The sequence below is a fragment of the Necator americanus genome, chromosome V, assembly GCF_031761385.1.
Source record: "Necator americanus strain Aroian chromosome V, whole genome shotgun sequence".
NCBI classification, from domain to species: Eukaryota; Metazoa; Nematoda; class Chromadorea; order Rhabditida; family Ancylostomatidae; genus Necator; species Necator americanus.
In genome coordinates, this window is record NC_087375.1 from 9,199,142 (window position 1) to 9,212,104 (window position 12,963).

Genomic DNA, 12,963 nt, shown 5'->3' on the forward strand with positions numbered 1-12,963 from the left:
GAATGCGACAAAAAAGCATTCATTTTAGGTTTACTCGTGATCAATGGCCCGTGAACGTCACCCACAGCACCATTTACCTGGTGCTATGTCATTTCTAGGATGTGAATGGAAGGAAAGGGTATTCTGTGTACGGGAAAACATGAGAAATCTTTCGGAAACAGCTTCAAATTCCGTGAAAACTAAAAAAAAATCAAGTAGTTTTTCAAAATGCTACAAAAATCATCACATTGCTTCAATAAATTTGCTATCTGTTGCGGAAGGATTTCGTTTAGGGGGTGGCCTTCCTATAGATTGGAGTTTCGTACTGTCATCTGTACACCATAGGTTTTTATTCAGGAAAAAAAAAACATTTCGCTTTCTTCTTCAATCTTTTCTTCCTCATATAATCGTTTTTTTCATTCAACGTTAATTCAGTATTTCCTATTGTTTATTTTCGTTCTCAAGAAGTAAAAAAGCTTCATTTCAGGGAGTTCCATAAAATACGTAATGGGAAAAATTCATCTATTTCCCTATAGGAACCAGATTCTCTACGTAACATCTGTCTTCTTATGCAATAAAAGCAAAATGCTCAGCGTTTAAGAATGTGATTCAGATGACGTCAATGTTTCCAATTCACCAAACAAACAACCAATAAGAATAAATTGCGAACATCAATTTATACTCCATTTCAAAGCCACTAATAAATATGTATGAGAAATTTCTTTCAAACAACGTCAACCAGCTATGAAATGGAGCATTCACATAGAAAAAATCCGGATATGAAATGAACTTACGTCGTCTTGTGATCGCACTCGCCGCTGCTCCTGATGGAGTAATCGATTGCATATTTGACGTTGTTCGCTTCGGTGTCATAGCTTGCGGTGACCAAACTGTTCGAGGCTGAAAAAATCCAATTTTTTCTCACCTCCAGAAGGAAATATGGAAAATAATGGAAATATTGAATGAACAGCGGTTCGGGAGCTGCCACTCGTTGAAAGAGACATTCATATTTCGCAAATATTTGAGGCAAACTGCCCTTTTTGTAAATATTGCTCTATTTTTCAATTGATAACTGCTGTTGAACTGTCGACTGCTGAACAGAAATATTTTTCTTCGATGGAAATAGTTGAATGAATCTTTTTTTTAATAGAGAAAAGAAAAATTCACGCTTGAGCCTTTTGAAACGATAAGAAATTAATTTGAGATGCTATTGTAGAAAAGAGAAAAGAGAAAAGTGAAGCAATAATTATAAATTGGTGAAAATGCAGAGAAATGTCTCGTGGTACAAAAAACAAATGGGAATTTTGGAGTAGGAAATAAATTTTCAACATGATGATTAGTTCCTGAAAAAAATTATGCGATTTGTCCTCAACCAGGAGCTAATAACTGGTTTAGAAACTTCTGGCACTGTCTGAATCCCTTAAACTGGACGAATTTTTACTCGAACGACCATGACAATGATATCACTTTGCTGCAGAGCTTTGCACGATCAAAATTTCGATTTTTTTCCATCCGGTGAGTCAAAAATAGCATTACTGCTCTAATAGAGTTGGTTACCATGCAGTAAACCCAATAAAGTACAGTTAGGATAGTTCAACATATCTACAGTAAGTTATACGTGGCTAAAAAACCTATATATTTTAGGAAGGCGAAGTGATCGTCAGTTAATTCCACGGAAGGCTTAAAAAAACGGTATGAAGCGGTCCTTAACACAGTGAGTAGACAAAAAAACTAATCCAACTGACTCTACATATGAGTCATACGTTCGAAATTCAAAAAGAAAAAAAAGGAAATCGGAGGGTTAAAATAGAACAAAGAGTTTTTTTCAGTCCAGTACTCTCACAATAATAAGAAATACCTCTTCTGAAATAACGATTTCCATAAGGGATTTTTGGTATTTAAAACAAAATCTGCCAACTAATTCCATTTTGAAATATTTGATGCACAAAATTGTTCACAAAAATAAGTAAAAACCCCCACCTGTGTATCATTCTCCATGTGTTTCTTGCTGAGACTTACACGATCCGGTGAATCGCGACGGAATGTCTTTTGCTGCTGTTGAACCCGAGCCAACGATGCGATTTGCGAGAGCCCGGATTGTGATGGTGTCATCACGGACGGCGTGGCCGGAGACGATCGTTGCGTTACGGCAGTGGTTGGTGTTTTTGGTAGCGATGCCGTCGGTGACTGTTGGATTCGATTCACAGAACGTGGTAGTTGCACGAATCCTTGCGCTTGCGAAACTTGCGGGCTAAGCTCTGAATATGTGCGCGCTTTTTTTTTTTGAAAAAAAGGAATGTGAACCGAAAAAAGCAGAGCAACATACAATAGATTCAAAGGCAATTCTTTGAAAAAAAAAACAAAACCTACCAAAGCGTTGATTCGTCGGTGACATAGTGGTTGCAGATGGTTGAAATATAATCGACGGGTTCCATTCTGGAATAGTGCCAACTTCGCCAGATAACAAAGAAAGTGCTATGAAACTAAGGTTGTCAAGGTCATCTAGCGCACAACAACCTACGGCTCCACCCATTTTTTCTTCAAATTCGCCTAAGTTTGATGACCGTTTATTACATATATCATAGTGCTACCGTAACCTAATTAATCCTACATAGATTACTTGTAAACCTTAAAAACTCACTCTTTCTATATCTTCTCATTTTGGAAGTACCGCAATTATGGAGGTGGACGTAAGGTGACTGTAAATAGCAACGCGCTGCGAGGTTTCCCAGGGACAGGTGGTTAGCAGCGATGAATTATGTGACGATAATGCTTTCTGGTTGCTAAGATATCGTGGATGGGCCCAAGCCCCGGATGAGTCTATCAGAACTGTGGGTTGTTTATTATTAGAGACCGCTATAAAAAATATTAATAACTAAAAGAAAGAGTTAAGCGGATTTCGATGGTAACCAATGGCAACCAGTAGCATCGATACCAATAAACTGAAAGAAGAAATAAGTGGAGAAATGTTTTAAAAAATAGTCAGTATTCTTTGTTTGTCTAGAACCTCTCTCGATAGCATAGTCTCAAAACAAATAACATAGTTGGAATGCTTCAAGTCACGTCTATCAGTGAAAAATGAAGAACGATTATGAAATGATTAACGGAAAGAGAATATTCTTCAAAAGAGCGGCTAGAGATGCGGGGGAAAACATCGAAGAATATTTCTAAAAAAAAAGCAAATGTTATGAGCAATGAATATGTCACGACTCATCCTGAAAAAAAACATTCTCCCACCCAAGACTGGTCAAATACACTCTAGTCGACACACTGACACTAGCACACATTCGAAAGTGACATTAAATTATTTACATATTTACATAACCGTGCTCACTAGGATAAACAGTAGTTGTTTTTTTATTAATATGTCGGGAAACGTACACGTACGGTAAGAATGGGGTTGTGAGTGAAATCCGGAATTTTCGAAAAATCAATACGCATCAAAGGTGCTGAAAGTATGTTTCGCTTTCTTTGGTTTAACAAATCTTTAAAAAAATCTGTAGGGGTAATGTGATTAGTGAACCGTTCCGACAAAACTTAGTATACCGAAAAAAAATCATTGTGATTTCTATGTTATGTGTACCGTATACAGTAAAGGATAATCATACAGTACTCAATCAATACTATTTCCAAATCGACATAGCAGTCGTTTTCATTAATTCCACACAGCCCCTACGTTACCATTTCTCGTGGGTGATGTTTATGAAAAAAGGGCAATATGGTAAATAGGAAAAAGCGTCAGCGCCTGGAGCGGGGCGTTGACCTTGTGCTACGGTCCACAGTGAAAAAGGAACGGTTCACAGAAGCGTCAATAACAATAACAAACAAAATTCTCCTCGGGATAGTCAAGTGATGATGGGCGTCTGGGACTTGTCGTAGTACAAACAAAAGAAAAAAGACTAGCAAAAGAAAAAAGCCAAAAAAAGAAAAAAGACTAAAAAAAATTCCAATTCTCAATTATAAAAGCTTGGAAAAGAATGGGGGGATTATATGGGATTGAAAGAGGTTTACTGTCACTCAGGTCAGCTATCACTTTTCACAAACGTTTTTTTTTTCGAGAAATTTTCTTTCAATTTCCAATTTTTTTAAAATTTTGTTTTAGAATTTAATGCACCATTAAAAGTAAAGTAGTAAAAATGGGGCTACAACGCTCCTTGAAGAAAATTTCCACACTGATCTACACACTGCACGCACAGAATTGATAGATATCGATCAGATCGCACATGAGAAATCCAGAATAGGAACATTCGATGCAGAAGAGCCATATTTAAAATCAAGTAAAAGAGATATAATAGAAAATCTAACAGGTAATATTGATTGACGCTCAAAACGTGGCACACGGCTGGATGCAATATACCATAAATCCTGTAGGAAAAACGATTAGCGCCGCTTTCTCGGTCCGGTTCACAATATAAATTTTAAACGAGAAAAGTGATTAATAACACGAATTCAACGTTGACAGCTAGAAGTGACAATTAATCAAGAATTTATGACAATTTTCTGGATTATAAGTGATGATGAACGGTAAAGAGAAATAATCTGCACTTATCACGCTTCAAATGGTTTTTTTTTCTGCTTAACTGGAAAAATCAATTTGGTTGCGAAATATATATGTGAAAATAATCCAATGGTTTTCAATGAAACGTAGTGTTTGAGCGTTTCGAAGTGAAGCGGGGGGAAATTCAAGGTTAGTGAGTTAAGCAAGCGACAAAGTATGTACGGAAATGAGTTCCGCGTCTCAGAAGAACATTTTTAAGATTTCGGTAATGTTTTCGGATCAGGTGAAATTTTGAACTATCATTTCCAAAAAGTAGTTTAAAAAGGTCCCTCCGGTAGAAAGCAAGGAAATATCTACTCCATTCCTATGGGGACTATTGAAACCATCTGGTTTTTCATCCGAGCACATTTGTGGATATGATCGTTGTTAGGAAATTAAGGAGCTATCCGAACTAGCTAGAGTTAATAATATTTGTTTAAATGTGGCGCTTTGCTTGGGGTGCGACGAAAACCATGTCAATAGAAGACCGCAAGAACCTACATTTTATTGCTTAGAGGCATCACTCCACGAATCTGAGGTGGTACGGATTTCAGGTGGAGTATTCGTATACGGCACAGTAGATCATGGGGAGAAGAGTGACTCCGTCCATTTCTTCCTAATTGCCGTAAAAAACGGCCCGGAAGATACGGCTTCGGGCGTCCTGGCGCACTTTTTTCTACGAGGAGTTCGACTGGAGCGCGCCAGCCTTCTACGGCGCCGCATCTTCCGGGCCGTTTTTCACGGGAATTAGGAAGAAATGGATGGAATCACCCTCCTCTCCATGATCTACTATCCCTTATAAGAATACTCCATGAAATCTGCACCACCTCAGCTTCGTGGGATGATGCCTTTAACGGTTCAAACTGATAAGAATTCTCGAAATTTTCACGCGAACAGGTCGAACTCGACTTGGGTATAAGAGTTCCAAGCGCAGATGTCATATAATTTATGTGGATAAAAACAGCGTGCCCACCTTCTCGTTGCCAATTCGGTAGCGGATCACCCCATCGACTTCGAATCTTACGTGGTGGTCGATCCAATTGATCTGTGAGCACACCGTGCATTCCCACAGTGGACATTTCACGTAGGTTCATCATCGATTTACTGGATGTATACGTCGGCGGTTCGCGACGTTTCGATATGAAATCGGACTTTGATTCGTCGTGATCGGATGCTTCTGAAATGATTATTTCAGTTCAAGCATGATTCCTAGTATGCAACAACGATTAAGAAACGTAAACGATTAAAAAGAAATTTTATTATGAATTTGTTGACGTTAGCGTTATTATTCAAAAGGGAATGTGGAGGCGGTGACACAACAAAGCAACAATCAGCTGATGCTTATGAAACTAGGATTCTATACAATACCGGATAATTCTAGCTATAAGCATTGTTTTGGTTTATTTCTATTTATTGCATTCATATTATTTACTATTACATTCTCGATTATTTTACTCATAACTTAATTATTTTATTCGTATTATTTATATTATTAATTATTACATTATTTATGTTATTTATATTATGTGTTTTATTCAAATGACTTATTTTATTTATCTTATTTGTGTTATATTGTTTTATATTTATACGTTGGACCACATTATCCAGAAAAAACACATCACTTAACAAATCTACAGGCTTCAGAAGGCGGGGTTCTGAAAATAGTAAATTTTGAAGAAAAAAAAACCCTAATCAGTGCTCTAATCGTGAAAAATTTATAGAATTTCACGTTTTGCGCCGTTTAACAGAAGATGAAGGAGTTCCTTCTTCCTGAACTAGAACAGTGAGAATTATCTACCAATTCCAGTCGGGATCCTTCCTCAAATTTGATGAAATATCTCCTTTCTTCACGAATGCATATGTTAGCAATAACTATGTATGTACTTATGAGCATTCGACCGTTAAGATGAGATTTATGTGCAAGTTGAAAAAAGAAACAATAAAACTTTGGATGGAACATTTAAATTCTCTTTTGAAAAAAAAATTTTAATAATCTAATAATGTGAATAGTCAATAGGCAAAAAGGCAAAAATTCAATATTCAGATGAAAGAAAGGAGCAAAAGGGAAATCAGCCACCTCCCGTGTTGGTGTTTCTATCTCTTCTATAAGTACTTAAATTCGTTTGAAATTCCTCTCTTCAAATTACCAAATACTCAAACAAATTCCCCTTTTGAATATGCATTTAAACTATTTTGAGGTTATCTAGGTTATCTATAGGGTTATCTATCTATCACACGAACAAATTCATTTCTATAGAGTATGGAATCCTATTGAAGCATACTGAAGTCCTGTTCAGGATCCTGGAACACTTTCGACTACTTACAACAAGCATCGTTGATCCAGACCGTACTCGAAGGGAGTATGGTCTGATTGGCGATGTTTATTGTAATTCGAGTACTCAGTAATTCAAGTTTAATCAGAAACAAGAAAACTTCCTAAACAAGAAAAAAAGTAGAAAAAATAGGAATAGGCTAACAAAATCAACCTCCTGGAGCGACGTCGGTTGACCCAATAAGGTTGCTGGTGGTACGACGGGTAACGTGCGCCGGTTCAGCAATCAACGAGCCGCTCCTGCAAGAGAAATCTCATAAGAAATTCATGGGCATATTCGTTTAGGCCATTCGGAGAAAAAGGTAAAAAAAGAGAGTAAAGGAAGGGAAAATGAGTAAGGATTGACGTCAAGAACAGGGGATTGGGTAGAATGAAGGCTATCTACTGAGAAAAAAACTCCATGTCCAACCCGTAAGACCCTTCAATTTTTTTCTCGTTTATTATCATTTATTTTCTTTTTTTTCTCTCTCTTTTTTGTTTTTCCTTTCTCTTCCTTTTTTTCTTTCTCGGTATTCACAGTTATATCTTAATTTTCCAGAATAAGAGGAAAATTCCACTGTTCATAAGCTTCTCATCACGACACCGAACCAAAGATCATCTATATACCAAGGATGCTCGTTGGATATTGTTGCCGCCTTAATGATGTATGGATCAACGCCACCTGGCATGCGAGAAAAACGCGAATAAAAAAAATCGAAACAGTTGGTGAGCACTTTTTTCTCGCTGTGGATCAGAGATCAGCTCAAAAAACCCTCAGGGGCATGAAATCGTCTAAAATAATGACATTAAAATTCAAGTAAAAGGCATTTTCAACTAGTCCTAACCAGCTTTCACTAGTTTTTACTGTATAAACTAACGGTAACATCTAGTATCAATAAAATTCAGATAATATTTTGAGTCTAAGATACTAAACAGGCTTGAATCTTAATAAATATATACAATTAAGTACATATATTCCTATTCTAACCACTCCGCTATCAAATATTATCCAAGTTCATTTCCAAGGTTCGTACATCGGCGCGAAACCTCATTCACACGCTCGCACATGTGTCTAATACTGGTTTTCCAGCACACAGCAGAGAAGAAAGTAGTTGAAATTGAAAATTATTTCATTTAAGAACTCGGATTGAAAACTACTAACTAATTTAACTAGAACTACTTGAATTTCCTAGTAAATCAATCAAGCTCGTTTTCGAAAGAGTCAAACTATCCAGTGAAATGAAGTTTTTGCGATTAAAACTCTGTTCTGCGAGAAATAATCGTGGATATTCCTTAATATTTAAATGTTTCAAGGAATAGCAGCATTTTTTTAAATGGTTACGGCGGATAAGTAACCGGAGCACCTTCTTCGGAGGAAGAATCAGAATAATCCGCACATTTTTCAGTATACTAAGCACAATTCACAAAACTGAAGAAGCTGGAACGCCTTGAATTCAGGAAGAAACTGTGCTTCTCCCATACAACTCCGCAGAAAATACAAAAAAAAGAAATAAACTTGCCATCTGATCATAATTCCACCCGGCATCACAGCCACAGTACAAATAGTGACAGAATCGAGAGGAATAGCGTGGAAATAACGAAGCCTATGGTTATAACGTTCCGAACTCGAACCGCATTGCAAATCAGCGACGATGGATTAGCGAATGTGTGAGAGGGAGAGACACACACAACACTGATGGTGGTGGTGGTGTCGGTGAACAACGACGAAAAAGTCGCACATGCTGCGGAAACCTCGCCGTCGTCGTCCGAGCGCTAACACATGTGGATGGCGGCAGCGAACCCATTGCGTTGACGGACGAAGCTCATAAAAGTTGGGTGACGCTGAGCAAAAACCGACACTATACGACAATTTGCTCACATTTGCTAATCAACAACAGCTTATCAAATGCTGCCGGATGAGTTATGGAGGATCAGTTGCTTACGGTGAGGAAATGACCGAATAATGCGTAGTTATCAGTTACTGACCAACTATACGCCGTTACCCCGAGGAACTAGAAGATACTAGAACTACCAGAAGAAATAATACTACAAAACGACTATAAAACAGTATAAGTACTCATAGGAAGTGATTTTTTGAAGAGGGAAGATCTTGCAAAAATCACCTCACGTATTTTCCTCGAAAATTGAAAAGAAACTTGTTGAAAGAAAAATTACATGGGGTTGGCAAGGTCCAAGAGGAAGAATTTGGAAACTGCAATAAATGTTTGTTGACCACCGAACGAGGAGCGAACTCACGTCCTCTTGGAACTGTCAGGATAGCTATGCACCTCCGGCGAAACGACAACACTATGGAATACTGGATAATGGCTAATATGACAGCTATATAATAAGGGGTTCTTTCTAGAACTTTTAGCTAAGAACCAGCTATCAAAACTGACGAATCCAATCATTTCAAATACGATGTGATACTACTATCGCATAATTTCTACGAAACTAGCTTTGAATCACTTAACAGGGAAGGATAACTGCTGGTTAGGACGAGAAACTAGAAGATAAAATACTGGAAAGCACTATAAAACAGTATAAGTACACAGAACAGGAATCGTATCTTTTAGGATGCCTCCAAAAAAAAAAAACGAAGAAGCATCTAGACAATAACATACTACTGGTGACACATAGAGAATAAAGCACAAAAATAGAAAGGCACGAGTTATTGTCTGCGAACTCGTTAACCCTCACTATTGAGTGGATATCCATCCTTTTTCGAGAGGAAAGAGGGAAAGAAGGAAAAATTAAGCACACGTGCATTCTATGTACTTACCATTCTACCCTTTACCTAGTATTTGCTAAGTGTTAGCTTTTTTCATACTAGTAGTCAACTAGGAGCTTACTGCTAGTTTTAAGAAAAATGACAAGAGAAAATAGAGTTCTACGAGGAGTTTTTTTTAAATCAAACGAAATTAGCATTTCAGCATCAGGATTCAATTTTACTTCCGGACTTTGTTCAAAAACTCCCTCAAACTCTAAAATCTCAGGTAGTCAAGGATGTTTCCCACGAAGATGTTTTGTTTCCCATGTCCAAGCCAAGGTATAAAATTTCAGAAAAGTTGTCGGGAAAATTCTAGCAGAGTTCAGGTCGTCCTCGCTTTCACTGTAATGTTTTTTCTCACATTGTCAAAGCACGTCAGGAACTATTGAGGAATATTTTGACTCCTGGAGAAAAAATAGTGAAGATCAGAGTCTCGAAATCTTAAAGTATGTCCAGAGTCGAATTGGCCGGCGGTGGAGACGATTAGAGAACTACGGGGATGGGTCTAAGCGGCCTATCGTACCGCACTCTTCAATGTCGAGGAAAAGGGAATGGACGAGGTGAATCGTTCGTCGTCGTCGTCGCCGCCGCCGCCATCGTCTGTCGCTTAATCGGTCACAATAACATTGAAATGGCAATTATGGTGTCAGTCTTTGCGTAAGATGCTCGTAAAGACGAATGCTCGGCTATTTACTTAGTTACTTACTTATGTAGATGTTCACTAATTGTGAGGGGCTTTAAATTCATCTAAAAATAGAAGAGGAGAAGGAGAAAAGGAGGAGTTAGAAGGGGGAAAACATGCAAAAAAATATGTTTTGAATCAATTCCGTTGCGAAATATATTGTGACGCCTGAAACGCTTTGATTGCTTGCCGATGCTGTTGCCACCAACATACAATAGCACTAACAATGAGGCGCCTGTCGGTGGGAACGAATTCGAATATGTGTGAGCGAGAATATATGGAATGGATAGGATTATGTTTGGATTGTGGTCTCATTAAAATCGAATATTTAATGGGAAAAACTGCGCGGTAAGAAATCAATGCGAATACGAAAAATTGAAAAGCAAATTATTGCAAAAACCTCTTGAAATAAAAAAAAAATATCTGCAGCTGATTTAATATACCTACGGAAAAGTTTATTTAAGTCAATTGACCCGGAACGTCATCTGTTAGTTAAATAAATTGATTTTGCTAATGCTCTAAAGCGCAAATGAATGAAAAATATGCAAAAATGTTCTCATGTCTTCGAAAAAAGCAATTTGAAAAGAAAATTGCAGGAAAAAAATCACAAGAATTCGAAAAGTTCCGACAAATTGCAAATGAAGATGAGAAAAATAGATATGGTTTCTCACTGGATTAATTTAAGGACATTTAATGGCACAAAGACCAGTTTACTAACTGAATAATACTTTTTTTTTTGAAGAAGTTCAGAAAAAAGAGCATTTTTGAGAGGAATATTCGAACATTTGAATTCGCTTCAGGGAGAAAAGTTGCAGGAAACGGTGAAACGGAAGAAACGGTGCAATGCTGTATAACCTTTAATTACCTTGAAGTCAGTCATAGACTGAAAAAACTAACGTGCCTTGAAGTGAAAACCGCAAAGTATTTGTGACAAAATGTTAAGACCAGAACCATGTTGGAAAAGTTGATGGGAATTCTAGGAAAACATGGCGGAAAAATATGGGTGAACTGCAACAACAGACATAAAAAGACTAAGCAGCAGAAATTGTAAAACTTGGTACGTATAGGTTATGTATATTTGTGCAGAACTTAAAAACTAAAAAAAATTTCCCTTGGATTTACACGGAACATGGGTTTGGATCCTAGATGCCACTTTCACAAGAGTATTTCTTTTTCGGGTGAAATTTTTACTAATAGAAGTACTGCTGGTGCCAGTTCGAGCAAATCTACGGACAACGGGAGCACAGCTGATGCAGGTGATTTCAGCAAGAGATGATTGAAAAAAAGAGTAAAACGAAAATAACTTGGAACGAATTTTTCCAGAAGTTTCCCAGGAATATGCACTGAACAGGGACTACGGCACCTATGGCTCATTGAGTAAAAAAGAAGACGTAGGACCATTCAGAAGGCTCTGTATCCTAGTATTAGCCACGAAAAAGTAGCAGAGAATGAGTGTGTTTTGGGAATATTCCCGAAAACTATCGTCAATCATTGCCTAATCCACACTAATCTAGGAATGTCCTATAAAACAACTTCGTTGCAAATAACCACAGAGCATCTGTCGATAAGATCTCTATGGAACGATTAAACTTGTCCTAAACAGGGTCAAGTGTTGATCGTAATCTGAACTCTGGAGAAACTTTATGTCATTTTTAAGATGAATCCATGTAGTGCACTTCTGGATCCCTTTTACAATAAGCACAAAAAATATATAACTTAAAAATATAGGTATTCGGTTGGAAATATCCAGACAATCGACCAGGCAGAGCTACTCCACTGAGGGTGGCTGACGTGAGGAGAACTGGAGTCTTTTAAACTAGAAATCTTGATGGAATCCTTTTGAGGAACACTTTCTTTCTGGATTTGGAAGAGAAGAAGACATTAAAATTGCACTAAAAGCTTCCCTAATGAGCTAACCATTAGCTTATTTAACGTACGAAATCACTTAAAAGTGCTCAAGGTGGTGAATCAACAATGAAAATTTTCTGCACGAAAGAATCCACATTTTTCTCCATTCATTCATTCACTTCATGCATTAATGCATTATCAGAAGGACAAGAGAGAGAGAATTTCATCAAAGATGAGTGCATCGCAGCGACATGAAACTGGGTTCTTCCTTTTTTTTTGGGCAACATTTCATAGTAACGTAAAATTGTGAAAAATCGTAAATTGATATTTAGTACAAAAAAAACAACTTTACTATAGTGTAAGAAACGATCAAAACTGCGTCTTTAGTAATCTCACTTAAAGTGCAAAACCACTACAATAATACAGTAATATCTTCCAGAAGTGCGAAATTTCGACTTCCCTTGAATTTTTGCATACAGATTGCAACTTGTCGATAGTCAAATTAAAGCAATAGCCAAGATTGTTAACAAACTTTATTACGGTGTTTCGGCGTACAGTAATAATTTCACATAATAATAAATGAAGGATCTCTAAAGTAGGGTAAAAAAAAAACTACGTTTTTTGACGAATTGCTGAGTGAGATTGCTATTTTCTCTGCTAGACTCCACCCACTCGCACAGAAAACCAAAAATAATACCATTTTGGCGGAAGAATACTGGTTTTACGTGAACTGGGGCACTAAACTGGTACAAATTTTCTCCGTTAACCTCAAAAAGGAAGTGAATTTTCGTGGGAATAAGAGCACCAAATGATGGTGACACCTGGCGATGGCACTC

The 12,963-nt window shown here is 37.4% G+C and overlaps 1 protein-coding gene across 5 annotated transcripts in view; it reads right to left on the reverse strand.

Moving 5' to 3' along the window:
- Positions 1-12,963, reverse strand: part of RB195_013363 (uncharacterized protein) — a gene marked incomplete at both ends in the record, with an annotated part of 71,137 nt that overhangs the window by 10,925 nt on the left and 47,249 nt on the right. For all 5 annotated transcript variants that reach the window (XM_064203136.1, XM_064203140.1, XM_064203138.1 and 2 more), the window contains 5 exons: positions 774-879; positions 1,960-2,237; positions 2,350-2,415; positions 5,490-5,693; positions 7,003-7,088. In XM_064203136.1, coding sequence (XP_064059017.1) covers positions 774-879; positions 1,960-2,237; positions 2,350-2,415; positions 5,490-5,693; positions 7,003-7,088 — 740 coding nt within the window. The remainder of the gene's footprint in view (positions 1-773; positions 880-1,959; positions 2,238-2,349; positions 2,416-5,489; positions 5,694-7,002; positions 7,089-12,963) is intronic.